The 23,636-nt window shown below is 38.3% G+C and overlaps 1 protein-coding gene and 1 long non-coding RNA gene across 3 annotated transcripts in view; one reads left to right on the top strand and one right to left on the bottom strand.

Annotated features, from left to right (window-relative positions):
- The window catches only part of LOC106506801, a 37,225-nt gene continuing 15,490 nt past the window's right edge, over nt 1,902-23,636 (bottom strand). For both annotated transcript variants that reach the window (XR_002340281.1, XR_001302361.2), the window contains 3 exons: nt 16,474-16,569; nt 12,410-12,512; nt 1,902-5,090 (listed from right to left, as the gene is read on the bottom strand). This is a non-coding gene — a long non-coding RNA (uncharacterized LOC106506801). The remainder of the gene's footprint in view (nt 5,091-12,409; nt 12,513-16,473; nt 16,570-23,636) is intronic.
- Nucleotides 14,690-23,482, top strand: SPAM1 (sperm adhesion molecule 1). Its single transcript, NM_214011.1, is given in 4 exon segments — nt 14,690-14,792; nt 17,015-18,166; nt 18,924-19,013; nt 22,894-23,482. Coding segments are annotated over 3 exon segments (1,482 nt in total). The 5' UTR covers nt 14,690-14,792; nt 17,015-17,212; the 3' UTR covers nt 23,332-23,482.

The raw sequence follows: 23,636 nt of genomic DNA, 5'->3' as shown, positions 1-23,636 counted from the left end.
ACATCTCACATGTTCCCCAGGCCGGCCTTTTGATGAAATGGATCTCTTGATCTGAAGAACCCACTGAAACCTCAGGGCTGCTGGTTTATTTTCCTCATCTGAACTGCTGCTAAGGCACTCTAAGACTTTGCCCATGGACTGGATATGGTTCTGAAATCTGAGTCCAAGGGATTCAACTGAAATGTGCTTGGCTGGAGGTAAAAAGACATTAAGCGGCATCTGTAAAATAGACACAATACTTGTACTAGGGCTATCATTAGGATTAAATGCATTAATATGTAAAGAGTGTCAAAGAGAAAGAGAAGGAAGGAAGGGAGAAGGAGGAAAGGAAAAAAATTAAAATGATTAAAATGTTAGTGACTATTCAACTCATTTCAGATTTGGGGCTGAGGCTGGATTCAAACGCACTTTGTCCTATTTCCTCATCAGACTTTAGTTACAAAATGTGTACTCTTGGTACCGATGGGCCTGGACTTGCCCATTCTCCGCTGTATTTTTCTGAGAAAGTTATGTAACAAGTCTTCAATATATAACTTCAATTAATCCCTGTTGGCAAAGTTAGAAAGTCATAGCCAGGAGATGAAAGACTTCCACAAATAATTCAGATTAACCTCTAATTTCAGTAAAGTGTTAGTCTCTTAGGGCTTATTCTAACTTCTTGGGTCCCCTGATGTGGAAAGTTAGTAAATATGAATACAGCATTTCCATGTACCTGATCAATGATTATGTTTTGACTGTAAACTAAGTCAAAACATAAAGCAAAACGTCCATCCTCACCCCTAATCATTTGGAGTTAAAGTGCACGCACACACACAGAGTTGAGTGAAAACAATGAATAAAAGAGGGAGCCATTCTGTAAAAGTTATCTAAACCACAAACAGGCAGATGGTTTAGGAGCAAAAGGACAGCACCAGGGGCTAACGAAATGCATACCTTTGAAGATACGTAGGCTGGATTTTCATTCCTCTCTTTCAGGTGAGCTTGCTTCTGATGGTGGTTAATTATACAAGCAGAAAGATGGTCATCTAGTACATACGGTACTAGATAATTAAAATATCCAGTCTCCCTCTGGAGAAAAGGTCCAGTATTTGTTTCATATTTTCATCTCTATACCAGTGGCTCGTCCAATAGAGAGCATTGTGAAGAGCTAGAGCATTAGAATTAGCTAGAACTGAGATTTCTAGCTTTGGGATGGGAGGTAAGTCATTTAGTTTTTTTCTTGCTTTTCTTTTTCCTTTTGGCTACAACTATGGCATATGGAAGTTCCTGGACCAGGGATTGCTTCCAAGCTGCAGCTACGACCTACACCACAACTGCAGCAATGCCAGATTCCTAACCGGCTGTACTGGGAACTCCCATTTAATTTTTTCTAATGCTTATTTCTTCATTTGGAAAATAAGGATGATAATTCTTACCCCAGAGTGTTACTGAAACATTTAAATGCCATAATTAATTGTTTGCTGAAAATCCTTAGAAGACTTTGTAATCAGTTTTTGATTGTTTGATTTTAGAGATTCGGTTGAAATTGCTTTCCTGTAAACACTGTCTCTCACCATCTTAATGAAAGTCTTGCTGCATTCATGATAACATCTAACATGTAATAAATATTACACATTTGGCTAAAGCAGTTTAGGCTATCAATAAATGTTACTTATATCTTGGATTTTTTAAACTATATCTATTGCATGTTAAGCCGTAAAAGCAGATAAGCCATACATAATTGAATAAAAACAATATTCTTTGTGAAAACCATAAATATTCATTAAGTAGCTAAAGTACTAATTAGATGCAACCTTGGGAGACTCGCTGCCTTATAATTATGTTGACAAGTGAGCACGTGCCTTTGAAATTTCTTTTTAACTCTTTGAAGTTGAAAGAATTGGTTATCTGTTGGTTCTGGCTTTTTTGGGGGGGGGCTTTATTTTTGCTTTTTTTTTTTTCAGCAAAAAAAAAGTAGGTCTTATAAAGATCTTGCCTTCATCCCCAAACTTATTTTTTGTCCATTCCCCAACCTCATATGACGTTTAAACTCTTCAGAAATTCTGAATCAGTACAGCCCCAATCCCAAAGACTGTTCCTGAGTATTTCATAGCTGATCTCCCCATCCTCTCAGAGTTCCTTCTTGCCTGTGCCTTCTCCCAGTTGGTGAATTTCTAGGACACTCCCATCCTGTCATAAACTAGCCAGATTCTTAGTTGCCTGTCACACTAGCCCTGAGTTCCTGTTTCACTGGTCTCAGGTGAGAATCATAGGGTTCATCTCTGTACTTGGTGAGGAGACAAACACAACTGCCTGCTCTGCTCATCCACTGGGTAAATGTGCTCAGGTTTCTATGGAGTAGTGGAGAGGGGCAGAGATAACCAGGATTATTCATTCATCTTCAGAGTGGCATTAAAAGGTTGATGTTGTAGTTAAATTTTCTTTTTGGATAGCATCTGTCACATGTTTTGATATGTATGTGATGTTCTAGGTGTAATGTTTATTTTGGTAACAGTAATAATAATGGTTATTAATGATCATTTCTATCTTATAGATGTATTAAACCTGCTAATAGCCAATGTACATTTGATGCTGAGAAATAATCTTGTTAACCATTGCGTCTTTGATTTTTGGTAACTGCTCTCCCTCCTCTTTTGTGAAATAGAAGCAGAACCAGCCTGTCTGACCCAACTAACAGAGAGTGAACTAACATTAGAAAACTATCTGCATTGTATATCAATAATTTGGTTTGCTGCTATTCATTTTCAATGTCACTTACTTATATGTTGCTTGCTTATTCTGTTAATTCAGTTTCAAAGACCGAAAAGAAGCCCATTTGATAAATCAGGAAGACATTCCAGTTGGGCTGAGAGAAGACAGTTTGAAGCATGTGCTTGAATATGTTGTCTTCTTAGTGGACTTTTCCACAGGATGCAAAGAGGCAGCCAAATTAACACAACATGGGACACATGCTAAGGCTCGAGTCAGTCTGATCTGAGTCATAGTCCATGGAGACCTGGTGTAGTTTCCCTCTCAGGGAGGACCTGTGGTGATAAAGGCCATCCATAAGGCAGAGCGCCACCATCAGATCTGCCTCCACTGCAGTATGAATGTGTGGAGTATTTCATTTCCACTAGAACAATATCTTAATGGCTCACATATTTAGATTTTTTAAAATGTTTTTAATTTCCTAGAGAAGCTTTCATGCTTAGCAGATCTATGAATCATTGAATGGTCTTAGGTTTTGCCCCCTTTCTCCATGCTTTTCCTTCCTTTCATATAGAAAAGAGAGGAGGCAAGGGATACTTTTATGAATAACACCAACAGGAACAAATCCCATTTATTGACCATTTACTATGTATCAGGTGTAATGGCTGAAAAAGAACTTTCCTTTATCCTCTTCATTTCTGCAGCTGGGGCCTGTGAAATGAATTAGCAAAAGAGAGATTAACAGAAGAAAAACATACAAACTTTATTTAATAGTTTTACACATACACAGAAGCCTTCATAGGAAAAAGGGAGACCCAAAGAAGTAGTTAGGTCCAAGAGCTTATATATCTTTTTAACAAAGAATGATCAATTGTGAAGGAATGACAAGGCAAAGGAAAAGGGGTTTAAGCTTCATGGGGCAGTAAATTGTGACTAGGAAATCTAGGAGGGAAACTACTGGAAGATAAGGGTCATTTTAGCAGCTTTGTTTGTGCAGGCCCATTTTGGAGTCAGCACCCGGTCTCCGGTGATAAGATGTTCCCCTCTTCCTGGTACGGAGAGGACACCTTTCACACGGGAAATCTTATGTCCTGCTTCAGGAGGAAAAGGGGAGGTCAGAGAGCCCCTCTGCATTTGCTGTTGCTCCATCTCCTTCAGCTCAGAATAATCAAAATAATAGACTAAAGTGGCATTTTGGAGGGAGTGGCATGACATTGTGCTAAGTGGTTTGTATATATGATGGCAATTAAAATTTCACAGCAGATCTATGAGGTAGTTGCTATGAATAACCTACATTTTTAAAAAATGATTTTTATTTCCCACATTTTTTAATTGAAACAAAACAAAAGTGCAATACTGTTACATAGTTTGGGCAAGACCACATTGCAAACTAAGTTCGGAAGCAAGGTTCTAGGCCTGCTGATCCTCAGGTAGAAAACTAAGTCTCTGAGCCCAGTAATTTATTCATTTACAGACATTAAGGAGTCCTGAGATAGCTCAGAATTCTGTTGTGGTTGCTGAAGAGATTAAATTAAAGAGATTTAATAACTTACCCAAGGGCACTTAATTAGAAAGTAGCTGCTGTGAGGAGGCAAAACCCTGGTGTGTTGGACTCCAAGCTTTTGAGTATCAACGTGGTTTGATTCATTCGACAGTAAAAAGACATTTTACATTGGACCTTGCGCACACATATATAAATATACAACTGATAAAAAATGTTCCTAAAATAATACTTACCCTTACTACATAAGGTGACCTTCTGCGTTTCCTATCCTATCCTTTTTTTTTTTTGCTTTTTAGAGCTGCACCTGTGGCATATGGAGGTTCCCAGGCTAGGGGTCAAATTGCAGCTACACCACAGCCACAGCAACGCAGGATCCTTAACCCACTGAGCAAGGCCAGGGTTGGAACCCACAACCTCATGTTTCCTAGGGGGATTTATTTCCGATGCCCTGTGACGGGAACTCCCCTATCCTATTCTATTCTATTGTATTCTATTCTATTTTATCCCATTCCACTCTATTATCATCTTTTTCACTTACTTTTTAAAGAAATGCTCATTACAGCCAATTTAATATATTTTGTGACCCACTAATGATTTGTGACCTGCAATTTGGAAAAAATAAATAAAAAAGTACCAGGAACAGGGCTATGGAACATCACTTTCTTGGATAACTCTCTTCACAATTACCCTCCATTTGTGCCTAACATGCCTAGGATTTCTTAAATGATTTAGTTTTTGCTCTGAAATGCTTTTTGTGATTAGATCTTGGCCAGAGACCATCTCAGAGTAGAAGGGCAAGCTGTGCACTTTCCTGGAAGGGTTGACTGAGATCTCCTTAAGTTCTTTCAACTGGTAGCATGTGATCTTCCTGGAGGCAAAACATCAGCAGAGTCACCATCTATAGTGGAGATAAAAGGCAATTTAGTTGTAGATGGTAATTTTACTAAATTTCTACACTTTGAAGTGAATTTTGCTAGGTATGACTCTTCCTCTTTCATTGACCACATTCTTTAAAGGAGACAGACTACTCCTATTACCCCCTAAATTCTTTATACTAAGAATGTCACTAGCCATGACAAACATTTCTTTGGGATTCTTGGACTAGGAATTCACAGTTCCTACATTTCTCTAGACATGTCTATAATTACATATGGGCTCTTATGGGCTCCTATAGATCAAAAACAGTTCTCTCTACACCTTGTTTAAGCTATCCTCTTTATAGTTTGGGATAAATACTAAATATCATAACAAACAAGATTTAAAAATATGGTAACAACACTACATTTCAGATTTACAGAGCTTCTTGTGAAGAACACTTCATAACTATCATTTCACATAACATCGCAGCATCCCTGGGAGCCAGATTGATCTAGGTCCATATATACCAGTATATATGTTACCAGTGCTTATATATAAATATGTATGTGGCAACATTGGATCCTTAACCCACTGTGTGAGGCCAGGGATTGAACCTGCATCCTTACAGAGACTATGTCTGGTTCTTAACCCACCAAACCACAGTGGGAATTTCTTACTGATATATTTTTAAAGAGTTGAGTGATAGTTAAAGATTGAATAATTTGAATCATCCAGTCATTGCATAATAAAGCTAAAAACAGAAATAAATTATTCCTCCTTTTTCTGGATCTAGATTCCTTAATCCCCAAAGTCACCAGGCTTTAAATTCCACTGGCAGATGGAAAGACTCTGTCAAGATAAGAAAAAAAAAAAAAAGGTTAAAAGTGAATGTAAGAAGAGGAGAGAGAAAAGTCATTGTAAAGGGAAAGAGCAGAAACGTTTCCACTCTGCAGCATTCCCACATTCTAGTCTTGGGCTATGTCAAATCATTACCTCCTGAGACTACCTCCAATTGGGGGCAGTTCCTAGAGATTAAGATTAAAGCCCCTGCTAATTGTAACCTCTAAGATACATTTTCCTTTTCATCTAACAAGGTAAGGCAAGATGTAGCCAATGTTACTTAAGAACGATAATTGTGGAGTTCCTATTATGGCTCAGTGGGTTAAGAACCTGCATAATGTCTCAGAGGATGCGAGTTTGATCCCTGGCCTTAATCAGTGGGTTAAGGATCTAGCATTGCCGCAAGCTATGTGTCACAGATGAGTCTAGGATTTGATGTTGCTGTGGCTGTGGTGTAGACTGGCAGCTGCAGCTCTGATTTGACCCCTAGCCTGGGAACTTCCATATGCCACAGCTGCAGCCCTAAAAAAAAAAAAAAAAAAAAAAAAGAAAGAAAGAAAAAAAAAGAAAGAAAAAAAAGAAAAGAAAAAGAAGAATAATAATTGTCACCTCCTCAATTCTTTATCATGTTAATTTTTAAATATAATACATTGAATTTTATCAAGTAGATGACTGGCACTTTGGGAGAGTGGTAGGAGATTAAAAGTAATTTAGTGAAACTGGGGGAAAGGAAAAGAAATAATTTAATAAAAGGATTAACTGAGAGATAGATGATAGATTTACTCATTCACCCACCCAATTAAGTACTTGTGGACCTCCTACTACGTATTAGGCACAGTACTGGAAATTGGGACACAACAGTGAACTTAAGTTTAGTGAGTGAGACAAGCTTATTTCAAATTTGAACACAAATTGTGACTGGTGCTAAGAAATAAGTACAATTTTTATAAGAGCCTGAATACATTTGAAATAGCATTGGTGGCTATCAGAGATTAACACATCACTAGTTGGATCTATTTGGAAAGGCTGCACAGTGGGAACAGTCATTGAGAGATATATCTCTGGGCTTGGAAAAGATCTAAGGCAAAGGATGAACACAGAAAGTGCAAGGCAGGATCCCATGGGAATAGGAAAGATAGAATTCCTATATGGGAATTCATTTTGTCCATGAGAACCTATAATTCCCGCCCCTTCTCCTTCAAAGCAACAGGAACTTCTGTGGATAATGAAAAATTTGAGTTTCATTTTTCTTTACATCCTGGCTGAAAAGCTGGCCTAGACTGAGTTGCCACACATTCCTGTTGGGAAGGCATTTGCTTGCTTAAGACTTCAGCCATAGATTTGCTTTTGTAAAATATGCACTCTTCAGGTAGATTGCAAAACATGGATTTTAGGGTAATAAATATTAAATCACTTAAAACCCTGATAAGATTTTTGAACCAGTCCTGGATCCTAAGAAACAAATTCAGTCTGTATCCTAAGTGCTCCATTTAAAAACGTGGTATCTCTAATAGACTTCAGATGTTCTACACAGATAAGAGGAAAGTACCTGTTGCATTGTCTTTTGAAGCTCAGCTCATCTTTTTTTTTTTTTTTTTTAATGCCATTTATCCTCAGTCTCAATAAATGTGCTCAGGTATACATAATGTCATTGGGTCCCTATTGTTTTTGGACAAAGGAAATTTATCATTAGACAGGTGTTTTCTCTTTGCATTAGACAATAGTCACCGTTTGGATCTTTGATATAGTCCCAGATGTAGAAGATTTAGTAACTAGGCCTTCACAGAGAAATAAAAAGCAAAAGTTATCTGACTGGTCACTGGAGGAGAAAAAAGGGTTGTTGCTAATAGAAGACCAACTGCAAACTCATAGCCCAGGTTCTAGCTATTTTATCTTTGTGAATTTCATCGTGCAAGATACCAGCAATAATGGAGGTATTCCTATTCTTCTTAAACTTTGCATTGATTGGTACTCTTTAACCCTCTTGAGTTCTTGTGGTTGGACTAATAATAAAATCGACACAAGACAGATTAACAGGAGAAAACTAATTTCACGTGCCTCAGGGATCATACAGTGATGCTCAAGAGTGATCAATGATCAAAAGAGGGCCACTTTTGCATCATTTTATGTAAGGAAACAATAAATTTATGAGCATTTGATAGGACAATGAGGCTTAGATTAAGAGCTTAATTAGTAAAGAAATTAAGCAAAATTTAGGCTTGAGGAGTAAATCATTAAAGAAGACTCAAAGTTTGTTTATACAGGCTGTTCACCCTGAATGACTTATCTCTGGTGATAAGGAGGTCCCTATCGGCCACCTGTTGCAGGGAGGGTACCCTTCACAGGGGAGACTTATTTCCTATATTTAGAGGCAAAAAGGAACATCAAAGTGTCCCAGAGCTCAGCCTAGAGTCTGACAGATGGCCTTTGAGCATCCCTACTGAAGCTATTGTGTTTATAATTACCCTCTAGAATTTAGACACTCTTCAAAAATTTATTCAATTATTCAGTGACTTTGTTTCAGTCATATCTGGGTGTGTCACTGCCTCATGCTTGGCTCTAGAAGACGTGTCTTCTGAGTAATGTTTGGACTCTGGCTTCTAGTTGCTATGCTTCTTTTTTTGCTTTGAACATCTTCATTTTAAAGTGTCACCATAAGCCATGATTTTGAGTTCACTGAAATTCAAAGTACATCAAGGTCACTTATTTCATTAACTAGTTAACTTGACAAAGAGTCTCCACTGGACCTTGCTGGTCAGGCTCAGAAAGTTCTGTCCTTGCCTAGGCTTTAAACATTGGGATTCTATCGCCTTCCTTGTAGAATCCAATTCTAGCAGGAATTCTGCAGAGTCAGTTTATAAGGATTCCCCATCTTGCCATATCTGATCCCCCTGGGTATAGAATCAGGTTCCTCATCCTCCACCCCACCCCCCAGGTGATGTCCAATCACCCCACCTGCATTCAGCAAGGATCCTGTCAGGTGAGCTTAGCCAGGCTCATTCTTCACTTCTGACGTTTCCTCTGAGTAATTTTCTATCCACTGACCACTCCCCTCACCTTGCTCTTTACTATACATGTCCCAATCTCCCTATTGTATTGGGAATTGAGTCCAGATCTATACCAATGTCTCTTTTCCCATATTGCAGTAGTTTTTCTTCATAAAATTTGTTTTTACTGCTCTCACTACTGCCCTTCTCTGTTTTTCTTCAGTGACTCTTGGCTTCTGGATGATATGTTTTGGTTCTTGTTTGAATATCTTCAAATATCACTGTAAGCCATAATTTTGAGTTTATTGAAATTCAAAGTATGTCAAGTTTATTCATTTAATTAACTAACTACTGTGAGTATCTGTTGAGTATCAGTTATGTGGCTTGGAAAATTGAACAACAACCTAATTCTACTATTAAAAGTGCCTTCTTCTATAAGACTTCTGGGATTTACAAAGATATTTCGGACAGAGAAGGTCATCATAGGCACCCTCATATTCTTTCCAAAGGAATTTTTGTTCAAAAATAAGATGAATTGTTTTCTTATTTTCAATTAACACTCTTGGTATTGACCTCTCATGCATTTTTAAAAGCTGAAATGTTTAAAATGTGGAATGCTTCCGGATTTGTGTGTCCTTGCATAAGGGCCATGCTAATATTCTCTGCATCACTCCAGTTTTAGTGTATGTGCTGCCGCAGACAGCATTGAATTTTAAATATATTTTACAGCATATCAATATAAGATTTTGATATTTAGAATTCATGCTTAATCATAGTGTGGTTTTCTAGCTTCTTAGACATCTTACTTCTCAATTATGTCATAACATAACAGGACAAACTTTTATTGCATAATATGAGCATGTATAAATTATAGCTGTGTTCCACTACAGAAATTAAATAAAATTAGATTTTTGGAACTTCTTTCGAGGAACTTATTATTTATTTGACTCTTCTTTTTTCTCCTCTCCCCTCTCCCCTCCCACCTTAACGAAAGGAGTGGAATTCAGAAGACTAATATTTTCCTAGAGCTAACAAATGTTGAACATGTCTTTCTTTACCATTTTGAGAATATTAATTCCAATTCATTTTATTCATTTTGTAAGGAGAGATTAACAGTGGATGCTGTGTTTCCTTGAAACAGTTGCCTTAAACTTCATTCTTCATCTATATGACACTACAGAAATCTGTCACTGATTTAACAAAGTGCTTAACAATCAAAACAACTGCAGTGAGAGTTTGTTTTATCACAGGGCTCTTAAACTCATTTCAAATACTATTGAAAATTTTATAGCATTCTATTAATTTACCATTCTTGCTAATCTTTTCTGTTAGGGATTCAAACACACATATTCAATTCCCCCCCAACCATGGCACATAGGCAAACAGGTACTCACACACACAAATGTTGCCTTTCCCCCAGTCACACAGTAACATCTCAAAAGATTAAGTCTTTCCTCAGTTGACTGGGCAAAGAGCTACCTTTTCTCACCCAACAGGTCAAGTACTGCAGAGCTATTAGATTGTCTGTAATGGTTTCTGACTTACTGACTTCTTCGAGGAAATCTTAAATTTTGCTTTAAAAGTAACTTGTGGTCTTTTTAAATTTCTACTGCATAGCCTGATAAGGAAAATGAGGTATGGCTTTCTGTGGGAGGAAGGAAGGAGGAAGGAAGGAAGGAAGGAAGGAAGGAAGGAAGGAAGAAAGAAAGAAAGAAAGAAAGAAAGAAAGAAAGAGGGAGGGAGGGAGGGAGGAAGGAAGGAAGGAAGAAAGAAAGAAAGGAAAGAAAGAAAGAGAGAGAGAGAGAAAGAAAGAAAGAAAGAGGGAGGGAGGGAGGGAGGAAGGAAGGAAGAAAGAAAGAAAGGAAAGAAAGAAAGAGAGAGAGAGAAAGAAAGAAAGAAAGAAAGAAAGAAAGAAAGACGGAGGGAGGGAGGGGGGAGGGAGGAAGGAAGGAAGAAAGAAAGAAAGGAAAGAAAGAAAGAGAGAGAGAGAAAGAAAGAAAGAAAGAAAGAAAGAAAGAAAGAAAGAAAGACGGAGGGAGGGAGGGGGGAGGGAGGGAGGAAGGAAGGAAGAAAGAAAGAAAGGAAAGAAAGAAAGAGAGAGAGAGAAAGAAAGAAAGAAAGAAAGACGGAGGGAGGGAGGGGGGAGGGAGGAAGGAAGGAAGAAAGAAAGAAAGGAAAGAAAGAAAGAGAGAGAGAGAAAGAAAGAAAGAAAGAAAGAAAGAAAGAAAGACGGAGGGAGGGAGGGGGGAGGGAGGGAGGAAGGAAGGAAGAAAGAAAGAAAGGAAAGAAAGAAAGAGAGAGAGAGAAAGAAAGAAAGAAAGAAAGAAAGAAAGAAAGAAAGAGGGAGGGAGGGAGGGAGGAAGGAAGGAAGGAAGAAAGAAAGGAAAGAAAGAAAGAAAGGAAAGAAAGAGAGAAAGAAAGAAAGAAAGAAAGAAAGAAAGAAAGAAAGAAAGAAAGAAAAAGAAAGAAAAGAAAGAGAGAGAGAGAGAAGTTCTGTAATGTGTTCTGGGTTTTCGTTTTGTTTCGTTTTGCTTTGTTTTGTTTTGTTTTGTTTTTGTCTTTTTAGGGCCACAGCAATGACATATGGAAGTTCCCAGGCTAGGGGTCAAATCAGAGCTGTAACTGCTGGCCTACACCACAGCCACAGCAATAGCAATGCAGGATCTGAACCTTGTTGGCAGCCTACACCACAGCTCACAGCAATGCCAGATCCTTAACCCACTGTAGGGCCAGGAATTGAACCCACATGCTCATGGATACTAGTTGGGTTTTGTTACCACTGAGCCACAATGGGAACTCCAGTGTGTTATGTTTTTAAGGCTACCTCTTTGACTTTGGAAGGAGGTTGTTTGGCATTTAACTGTGCTTGGTAGGGGATACATAGATAAAACATTAGCAATTTCTTTAGTTTTGAGGGTCTCCAGCCTGTGCAAAAGTTATCTGGAGGGGACACTGACAAAGTTAAGACAAAGTAGGAGAAGGAACAAATAATAAGGAATAACATTACAGGTACTAATAATGATAATAATAATAAAGGGATAGGTGAAGGAAAAAGGAGTTGATGGAATGCCACAGAAAATGCTTCTCTTGTTGAATCAGATTTATTATCACATCCATTTCTAGCCAAGTTACTTATAAAATATCATGTAATAAGAAATTTTCTAGAAAAAAAATGTCTTGCTTGAAAGTTCCTTTCTTGCCTGAAAAGATATGTAAGTTTTTGCTTTAAGAAAAAAACTTAACATGTGTATTTTTCTGCTTTGGGGATATTATGCTGGTCTCTTATTTTAGAGGTTTGCTCAGAACTCAGTTTGGATTCACTGTAACTTATTTAACTGGAGGTAGAAGTCAGTCTTTGGGTTGAAATTAAAAACTAAGTACTTAGGAAAGGATACATACCCTACCTGATATGATTAGCTTATAAGGGTTACAAGGGCAGTAAATTTGGGCCTGCTGCTCACTTGGAATTTTGCTTTTTCTTTTCGATGTTAAAGAAAGCTTTATGGATATAATTTAGATACATTAAAATTACCTTCAGTATCCTGAGGTTGGGGCTATTTGTTGAGTGTGGTAATAATGCCTTTCTCATGTCCAGTTGTCCTGGGGACTGTAGGGTGATAGAGACTCAGGAGGCACTAAAGAAAAGAGATGGAAAGGGAAAATCATAGAAGACAAGGGTCATTTTTTTTTCTTGGCATCATTTCCCCATCTCCCATGATAAGAATGTTCTCCTTCTGGTATAGAGACAGCATCTTCCTTATGGAAAATTTTATGCCCTGCTTTTAGGTAGAAAGGGGGAGGTCAGAAACCCCTTCCTGCATCTGCTGTTTCTCAAGAGCCTTCAGCACAAAAAATAATCAATGTCCTAAAGTTCCGTATTTGGGGATGGCATGTTCTGATCTCCTGCAATTCAAACATATACAGAAGTAGAAAAACATGACCTCCTTGTCCTCATCACCCACTTCCTACAATTATTAATTCAATTATTAAGATTTATTAAATCTTTTCCACCTAAACTTTATCCTTTCCTGCCCACCTAATCACTTTTCCTCAACACAAATAATCCTGAAACAGATCTGAATAGGACAGATAATATTTTTTTAAAAATTAAAGTATAATTGATTTACAATGTTGTGCTAATTTTTGCTGGACAGCAAAGTGACCCAGTCATACATATATATACATTCCCCTTTTCATATTATCTTCCATCATGGTCTATCCCAAGATACTGGGTATAATTCCCTGTGCTATACAGTATGACCTCACTGCCTATCCATTCTAAATGTAAGTTTGCATCTATTAACCCAAAACTCCCAGTCAATCCCACTCCCTCCCCCTGCCCTTCCCCTTGGCAACAATAAATCTGTTCTTATAATGACATTTTAAAAATTGTTTTTGCAAAATATTTCAGGTATCTAAGATATTTTACTTTTCATAAAAAATTTCAGCTTCATTATCTTTGTCAACGTTGTTACTATTTTTCTTACAGCTAAAGGGTAATGGGAATAAAGAAAGAGGTTGAGTGACTTGTCTTTTTGATTCAGTCTGGATTCACCTAACTGTTCAAGTCAAACACCAAGGAGTCATGTTACCCACTTCCTTACTCTTCCAAATGCATTTGGTGACCAATGGCTGTCCAATCTTGTTCTCTTCCCATCCCTATCAGTCTTCTATTCTCCAACTTGTTTATATTCCTTATGTTTTGTCCCTCTCTAACTATATCTTGATTAGAATGGTTCTAATAATCATTCTGAAACAAATCTGATCATGTCAATACCCGAACAAAATACTATTTGGGGCCAAGGACTGCTGATCAGCAACCCGAAGCTCTGTTAGCTGACATTTTTTTTAACCTTCCTCACAATGTTTGAACATCGACAATACCTCTATGTACAGAGATTTGTCCATAAGTAAAATCGATATTTCCACATTTTAAAAACTGGAGTACTAAAAATAGGAAGATTTGGCACCTTTCCAAATAACTGAAGCCAGATAGCAGATTTTTTCTTTTTTTTTTTTTTTTTTTTTTTTTTAGGACAGGCTATGAGCTCGGGTGTTGCCTTTTTCACTTATTGTGTTGCTTGACTAAGGGCTGCAATCAGAATCCCATGGTACCAAATCTGAGTTTCCCCATTGCCAATATTATCTTTTCTTTTCAGGTCCTCAAAGTTCTCCCTATCGAATGATTGAACAGATCACTCCAAATACCATTCCTCTGTATCTAAGCCCTGCCTCCATTCCCAGCTCCACTCCTACTTGGGTTTGTCCAACTCAAGCATCGTTCTCTGTCTGGTGTCACATCTCACATACCCAGGCGCCTCTGGCATTTGGCTTTTGTGATGTTTTAGGCATATCCTAAAACACCATTTTTGTGCTCTTCATATCTGGCCCTCAATTTCTACATTTCTAATACCTATCAGCAAGTGTGTGCTGTCTTCTTTTGATAAGGTTGCCAATTCTTGACACAGTACTTGACATACTGTAGGGGTTCAAGGCATGTTGAATGGGATGGTTTAATTATTATCCTTAGACAGGAAGACCTCAAGTGGATTGAGAGGCACTTAGGACAAATTAAGAACAGAACCAACTCAAAAATACTCTTTGCTACTCATCAAGCTTTGGACTTAGGCTAGTTCCTCTAACTGGGTCTCAGAGTGAGTGTTGAGAAATGGAATTCATCTGAGATTCTAAATGGAATTCATTTAATTCTTGGACTACATCACAAACCTATGATCTGTGATTTCTGGATCTTGCCTTTATACTTTGGATCTGAAAATGTTTCTCACTACCTCCTCTTTTTTCTTTTCCCTCACTTACATATTAATATTGACCTCTTAACTATTTGTTTAGAGAAATTCAATTTCTCTAGAACCCTTACCTCTGGGACTCAAATCTGCAATCAACATCAAGTTCAAGTGAGTCTTCCTGGCCTCATATGCTTTTGACTCTGTTCATTACCTTGGCTGACACAATACCTCCTATCTTACTTTGTATGAAGCAGTCATATTTGAGGAGGTCATGTTGATAAGCATCAGGTGGCCCAAAGGTTGAAGTAGTTACCTTTTCTCCTTAAACTCTGAAGACTTCAGGAAGGTTTTATTCCACAAAATGAATCTGAAAGATGCGGGTTCTAGCTACTTGCTGTCACTTGATTTTTGTTTTTAGGTTAGTTTGGTAAAAGAGTTTTATTATGATACCTATAAATATGTCAGTCTTTCTCTTGAAGTTGAAATTGGTTTGAGAAAAGAGACTTATACAAAGTACAATTCTTTCTTCTAACTTGGTGGATTATAATGAGTTTCCGAGGGGTTGCAGTAAAAAATTGCCATTAACTGGGTAGTTTTTTAAAACAATGGAAGGGTATTATCTCATAGTTCTAAAGGCTAGAAATTCTAAATCAAGATCTCAGCATGGCCATGTTCCCTCTCATTACTCCATAAAATAATCATTCCTTGTCTTTCCCTAGTTCTGCTGGCTCCTAGCTATCCTTGTCATTCCTTGGTCCATACTTCAGTCTCTGCCTCCATAGTGACAATGGCCTTCTTCCCTGTATCACTGTATCTTTGTGTCCTCTCCTCTTCTTAAATGGGCACCAGTCATTGGATTTAAGGCTCACCCTAAATTTGAGATGATATCATCTTAATATCTTCAGCTATTTGTATCTGCAAAGACTCTTTCAAAATAAGGTCACATTCTGAGGTTCAGGGTGGAAATGTATTTGCGGGGGGAACATTGTTCAACCCACAGAGTAAGGATTTTCTTTAAAATTTTTAAATTTCCAATTTACAACTTTTGGGAGTTCCTGTTGTGGTGAAGTGGAAATGAATCTGACTAGTACCCATAAGGATGTGAGTTCAATCCCTGGCCATGCTCAGTGGGTTAAGGATCCAACAATGCCATGAGCTATGGTGTAGTAGGGCAGCTGCAGCTCCGATTCGACCCCTAGCCTAGGAACTTCCCTGTGCTGTGAGTGCAGCCACAAAAAGTAAAAAATTATAAAAGTTCTAGTTTCCTCCTAGAACCACAGAACACTTAAATATGTCTTCCTGTAGGTAATTTTAACAAATACCAACTGTTAAAAAATACATAGCTTGGAGTTCCTGTCATGGCTCAGTGGTTAATGAACCCAACTAGGATCCATGAGGATGCGGGTTCGATCCCTGGTCTTGCTCAGATGGGTTAAGGATCTGGCGATGCTGTGAGCTGTGATGTAGGATGGCAGCTGCAGCTTCGATTCAATCCCTAGCCTGGGAATCTCCATAAGCTAGAGGTGTGGCACTAAAAAGACAAAAAAAAAAAAAAAAAAAAAGACAAAAAAATACATAGCTTACTTTCTTATCCTTAGCTCAGACTATTTTATCGTGCTACAAAATGTGCCATAACACTTCACATTGTGACATCAGAATGACATCATCATCTCAGTTATTAGAAGACTATAAAAGACCAAAATTCCTATGTTGCTTTTATTAAGCTAGGCCAGGACCAATCTTTTTAGTGGAAGATATAAAGGCATAAAATATTTTATTAACTTCGAACATGAGTGTACATTACTTTGAGATATTATGGAGCACTGCTCTAAATAGTGCTTCAACTTACCCCTCAATAGGAGATTTTGATTCAGTAGTTTCAAGTAACCTTTTGATTTATAGCTTCTGGGAGAAGTGACTTTTGCCTCCTCCTCTACCTGCCTCCCTTAAAAAAGAAAAAAAAAAAGATGAAACCTCACAATTCTATGAGAGGTTGTTTTCACTTTTTGCAGACCACTATAAAGTGTTCTTTTGAGAAATAACAAACAAGATTGAGAAGTTCAATGTGGAATTTGTTTTCATTTAACTGTCTTTTGCTAAGGCATTGCTTGGTAAGGCATTCTGCACAGCCAGGAAGTCAGGAGGCAAAAATAGCAGCATTCACCTCTCTGCAGGTTCAACAATGATTCAGAAAGACAAGATAAATGTTTTTAGAGGATTTGTATCACACATAAGAGAAAATAATTTTGATTCAAGCACAGGAGTCCTTCATTTTCAAAAATTGAATTAAACTCCCTACACTTAAAGTTGAGAACTTGGTAAAGCTTACATCTCTGATACAGAAATGTCATGTAACAATATATTCTAAATTTCTTTTGTTTAAATTATAGATGAAACAACTTGCAAAATATTTCTAAAACATGAAGCAAGAAGAATAATATTGAGTGCGAATCATCATTACACCTCTTTATCCATTAAAGGGGCTTCATTCCATTCCCTCTCTTCTGTGCTTCAATCTTACACTAAATATTGGATAAGCCAAAGTGTGTAGAAGAAATAAGTGCTTCTCATACTCATTACTCGTTGCAATGGGAGTACAGAGGCTCCAGCATATCTCCTTTAGAAGCTTTTTTGTGCCCAGTGGAGCACCCCAGGTGGTATTCACCTTCCTTCTGATTCCATGTTGTTTGGCTCTGGATTTCAGAGCATCCCCTATTATTCCAAATACTACTTTCCTCTGGGTCTGGAATGCCCCAACTGAATCTTGCGCTAAAAAATTTTACATGCCTCCAGATCTGAGCCTCTTCTCTTTTGTAACAAGCCCCCGAGCAAGTGTCACAGGACAATTTCTTACATTATTTTATGCTAACAGACTTGGCTACTATCCTCACGTAGATGAAAATACAGGCAAAAATGTGAATGGAGGAATCCCCCAGTTGGGATCCTTACAAAGGCATTTGGACAAAGCAGAGAAAGACATTCTCCATTACATGCAAATTGACAAGGTGGGCTTGTCTGTCATTGACTGGGAAAACTGGAGGCCTACCTGGGAGAGAAACTGGAAAGAAAAAGCAATTTACAGACGTCAGTCTATTGAGTTGGTTCAGCAAAAAAATATAAAACTTACTCCAGCAGCTGCCACCAAGTTAGCAAAAAGAGAGTTTGAAAAGGCCGGAAAGACTTTCATGCAAGAGACTTTAAAATTGGGAAAATTACTTCGGCCAAATCACTTATGGGGTTATTATCTTTTTCCTGATTGTTACAATCATAATTATCACAAACCTGGTTACAACGGAAGTTGCCTTGATATAGAGAAAAGAAGAAATGACGCGCTTGACTGGTTGTGGAAAGAAAGCACTGCTCTCTTCCCATCCATTTATTTGAATACCAGGTTAAAACCTTCTCAAGTTGCACTCTTCGTTCGCAATCGCGTCCAGGAGGCCATTCGTGTGTCTAAAGTAGCCAATGCTCAAAGTCCACTTCCAGTTTTTGTATATACCCGTCCAGTTTTTTCTGGTGCATCTTCGAGATACCTTTCTCAGGTAAGTAAATCAAAGTATAGGGGCTATGGAATATTGTCCACAAGTGGTGTTTAGTAGAACTGAATATCTTTTTTTTTTTCTTGCTTGTTTTGTTTTTTAGGGCCACACCCCAGCCATAAGGAAGTTCCCAGGCTAGGGACTGAAACGAAGCCACAGCCACAGCAACGGAAGGTCAGAGCCTAGTCCACAGATCTACATCACAGCTCAAGAAACACCGGATCCCCGACCCACTGAGTGAAGCCAGGGATAGAACCTGCATCCTCATAGATACTAGTTGGAGGATTCGTTTCCATCGAGCTGCAATGGGAACTCCCCCCCCCCCTTTTTTTTGTCCGCTTTGAACATCACTTTTTGAAGGGAGTGAAATTTAGCTTTTAATAACCTTTCAGGAATTATGCACACAGGTAGTTCTGCATCATTTTATGAATGCAAAGTAAGAATATATTTTATCTTTAACATAATCTTATAACATCTTAGCAACCTTGGAGAACTGGGTAGTAGAGACAATGTATTAACTCCGTTCCTTTATGTTTTTCTTTTATGGGCCTGCCCTCTTGTCAATAGAAGTAATTAAATTATTAACAGAAAATTTGCATTTCTGTTATAGGAGGGAAGTGGTGGCATAAAAGAAATAAATAATAGGGAAAATATTGAAATGATTATTGTTGGGCCAGCATTCTTGGCTTTGGTGTCACTGTCCTACATGTAACACTTTCGTTTTATTCCTCCCTGTTAATTTTTTTATCACATTTGCCAGGATGACCTTGTGAATACAATTGGTGAGACTGTTGCTCTAGGTGCCTCTGGAATTGTAATGTGGGGAAGCCTCAACTTAAGCCTAACTATGGTAAGTTGAATCGATAAAAAATAGATGAAAACACTTATACTTTTAATAGTTTTGAGGATTGTTGTGGGATTGAAGAATAAACATTCTGCTTGGCACGTAGTAATAAGAGCTCAATTAATAGTGGCTAAATGAAACCACCTTTCATTTGTGTGGTTGTGTTGTCAGGTTGTTTTCCTGTGAGGAATTAGAAATTTGGTGAGAGTAATTGAAATTCTTGGAGTTCCTGTCATGGCGCAGCGGAAACGAATCCGACTAGGAACCAGGAGGTCAAGGGTTCCATCCCTGGCCTTGCTCAGTGGGTTAAGGATCTGGTGTTGCCATGAGCTGTGGTGTAGGTCGTGGACGCGCCTCACATCTGGCGTTGCTGTGGCTGTGGTGTAGGCTGGCAGCTACAGCTCCATTTGACCCCTAGCCCAGGAATCTCCATATGCCACCGGTGTGGCCCTAGAAAGAAAAAAAACAAAAGACAAAAGAAAGAAAAGAAAAAGAAATTCTCTAGGCTATGTGGCTAGCAGTAGCAAATACAGGTCTACAATCTTGGTTTTCTGATGTGTGGTTTGGTGTCTTTTCTACTATACAGTGCTGTGTTGCTTCTCAAAAGAGCTCAACTAGTCAATATATATTCATTATTTCATTCATCCAATTACTGTTTATTAAGCACTTATTTACTTATTTAGTCATTTAATGGAAGTTTATTGTGGGGGCCAGCAATTGAGGGTTTTGTGGGTAGTGGGAAGTTAGCTACTTTTTGCAAACATTATCAAATTGTTCAGCGCTTTCTTAAGGGAGAGGAAAAGGAACTCATCTTTATTTAGGTTATATTTAGAAGTGTCTATTTAATTTAAATTTAACTTAATTTTATTTTTTGGCTGTACCCGCAGCATGCAGAAGTTTCTGGGCCAGGGATCGACCCATGCCACAGTGGTGACGTGAGCCACAGCAGCAACAATGTCTGTTCCTTAACCTGCTAGGCCTCCAGGGAACTCCTAGTAGTGTCTGTTTTAAGTAACATTTTAAGTAAAACTTTTTTATTAGGAAAACATGCTTATTTTGTTCTGTATAGTATGAATTGTATTTATTTTCTCCTAAAGCATTTTCTTTAGTTCAAAAAGCCTTTAACTATCATGACCTAATTCTTTTCTCTTCCTTTATCTTCATCCTCTTTTCATTCTCCTTATCAGGTTTTTATCCTTCACCTCTTCAATCTTCTTGACTAAAAACACGAGTAAAACTGTCACATGGACACTGCTGAGTTGCAGCTGAACTTTTCCTTCTCTGATGTATGGAAATACTAGCAACATGGGTGCCGTGGAAAAGGTCAAATGAAGCCCTTGGCCCAGAGGTCTTTTTCTAGGACCCACAGAGAACAGACTTTATATGCTAAGACCAGAAGAGATTTTTGGATATCTTTCCCTTCAGCTAACCTAGCCATATTTTCCCTGCATTTATTTTTTATTTTATTTTTTTGTCTTTTGTCTTTTTAGGGCCACACCAATGACATATGGAAGTTCCCAGGCTAGGGGCTGAATCGGAGCTGTAAGCTTCTGACCTACGCCACAGCCACAGCAACGCAGGATCCAAGCCACGTCTATGACCTACACTACAGCTCATGGCAATGCTGGATCCTTAACCCACTGAGCGTGGCCAAGGATTGAACCCTTGACCTTATGGATGTTAATTGGGTTCGTTAACCACTGAGCCAGGATGGGAGCTCCATCCCTTAATTTATAAAGGTACTTCACTTTGTGAAATTTTTTCAAGGTAATCTGAGCCCTCCTATCTCTTTGGTAGATTCTGTGGTCTCTGGTCTGATCACCAGTAAAAAGAGAAAGGTATATGTCTTTTTTGCAAAATCTTTATGTCAGAAAATTATTGAAGAATCATAATTCTCCTCAGAATATTCCTAAATTTTATTAGTTGTTTTCTCAAATCTATAAACACCTTTCTCAAGGATGCTGTTAATTCTATGATGGAACCATTTATAAATTCCCCATACTACTTTCTTTCCTTTTCTTTTTAAGAATTGAGAGCTCCACCCTTACTCTGATGAGGAATGAATCAGGCATTCTCCAGTTAGTAGCTGTGGCATTTATTCAATTGTCAGACTTTTTAATTGCACTTTAATCTTAGATTCACATTCTTATACTATGATTCTCAAATAACCTTCAGTATTATTCATACAGGGATAGGCTTTAACATTGCTATGATTATTTTCTACTTAATGACTCTGCCTTGAAATTGTCCCCTGTGGACGCTGTTCTATGTATTTCTGCTACCTTTCCCAATTTATCATCATTTTGAATGTTATTTCTATCATGACTTTCCATTTTTTCTATGTCATTTGAAATCAGTAGAGTTATGGATTACTTGTTGTGTTCCCTCTGATTGCAGGTTTACCTGCAACAACTGCAACTGACTTAAAACAATTGCTATCACATGTAGGCAAATCATTTCCTTCCACTCCATCCTATTAGGTCCAGTAGTGTGACAGAGCCAGCTTCTACTGGTTCCAGCTCAAGAGAACTGATTGTTAACGACTCAGAAATTTTGTGACCTGTTTGTTAAATAGCCATTATTAAAAATTAAGTTATAAAAGCTTAGAATAAAATAAATGTGTTAAAAATAGAAGTACTACTCAAAATATACCAATTATTTACTTTGCTCTTATCCATACTTTTGAGGTTATTGACATCTAGTCTATCTGTTGTATAGCTAAGGCAGAGGGGGTTGGGAAAGTTGGATGAGAGGAAGGAGAGGTTACACCCCCTCAGGCTGTATGTAAGTTGAGAGAAGGTGAATTGCGTCCTAAACACCATGTAAAGCTACTGAAGGGTTAAAAAGAGGTTCTCTATTTGCTGCCAAGAAAATGACAACAAATTTGGGTGAACCTATTTAGTTGTTCTGAACTAGCCATTTAGCAACCACTCTTCCCAATGCCTAAATTCCTCTGACAGATATGATCTTACTACATTTATTTATAATTTATATTATTTATACATTGAGGGCTAACCACTGATATTTGGAGCCCTGTGCTTTGCACTTTTTTTTTGTTGTTTTTTGTTTTTGGTTTTTCTGGCTTTTTTAGGGCCACAACCACAGCATATGGACGTTCCCAGGCTAGGGTCCAATTGGAGCTGCAGCCACTGGCCTACACTACAGCCGCAGCAACGCCAGATTGGAGCCTCATCTGTGACCTATGCCAAAACTCACGGCAACGCTGGATCCTTAACCCCACTCAGCAAGGCCAGGGATCAAACCAGCGTCCTCGTGGATACTAGTCAGGTTTGTTACTGCTGAGCCACAGTGGGAATTCCTGAGCTTTTACATACACTGCATCTTTTCATATTCACAACAACCTTATGCAGTAGGTGCTATTCTTATCCTTGTTTTCAAATGATGAAGCTGAAGCACAACCAGGTTAATTAATTTCTCCAAGTTCACCCAGATAGGAAACCAAGACTTAGAAAGCTTAAGAGATTCCCAAGTTCTTACGGCTAGCCATGAATGAAACTGTAACTCAAAGCGGATGGAGTCCAGAGCCCACGGGCTAATCCCACCACCCTTACTGTACCACTCTGCCCCTTCCACCCCCATTAGTTTACAAATTATCCAGGAAGGCCAAAGCTAGGATATGTTAAACACCAACTGGTCAATTATTCAGTTACAGAAATGGCACGTGAAACTTACAAATATTACACAAAACAGTTGGAATAGTCTCGCTTGTTAAAATAAAAAAGATAAAATATTTCCTAGTCTTACTGTGTCTGTTTTTTTTTTTTTTTTTTTTTGTGCTTCCTTAGACATCTCTTAATGTAGCGAGTTTATTTCACATGTGAACTAACTTGGGTCTTAATAATCTGATGTGCTTATAATTTTACAGCAATCTTGCATGAACCTAGGCAGTTACTTGAAGACTACACTGAATCCATACTTAATCAACGTCACCCTCGCAGCCAAAATGTGTAGCCAAGTTCTTTGCCAGGAGCAAGGCGTATGTACAAGGAAACACTGGAATTCAAGTGACTATCTTCATCTGAACCCAGCGAATTTTGCTATTCGAACTGGGAAAGGTAATAAATACATAGTACATGGGAAACCCACCCTTGAAGACTTAAAGGAATTTTCCAAAAATTTTTATTGCAGTTGTTTTGCCAACTTCCACTGTAAGGAGAGAGCTGATATAGAAAACATTCATGCTATTAATGTATGCATTACTGAAGATGTTTGTGTAGAGGCATTTCTAAATTCAGAACCCGAACTCCCTGATGAGGTGCAGCAGGATAACCAACCTCCCTGCGGGGGTTCGGGCCGCTGCTGACGCAGTTTGGATCCCCAGCCCATCACAGTGGGTTAAGGATCTGGCGTTGCCGCAGGTGCAGCATAGGTCGCCACTGCAGTTTGGATTCCATTCCATTGCTGGCCCAGGAACCTCCATATGCCTCAGGGTTTAAATAAAGAAATATTAAAAAATAAACTCAGAACTCAGTGACCATTCTTCTAGCTGGCAGGAGAGATCTTCTGTCACTTTGAGCAATATCTCATCTTCCATACCACTTGCCGCAGTGTCTCCATGTGTTCCTAGGAAAGATCTCTGTGGGTGCCTCAAAGCCAGGTGTTCAGTGG

The sequence above is a fragment of the Sus scrofa genome, chromosome 18 (assembly GCF_000003025.6).
Source record: "Sus scrofa isolate TJ Tabasco breed Duroc chromosome 18, Sscrofa11.1, whole genome shotgun sequence".
Lineage (NCBI taxonomy): Eukaryota > Metazoa > Chordata > Mammalia > Artiodactyla > Suidae > Sus > Sus scrofa.
The sequence above is the reverse complement of the archived record's forward strand: the minus strand, read 5'-3'. Positions and strand labels throughout refer to the sequence as shown.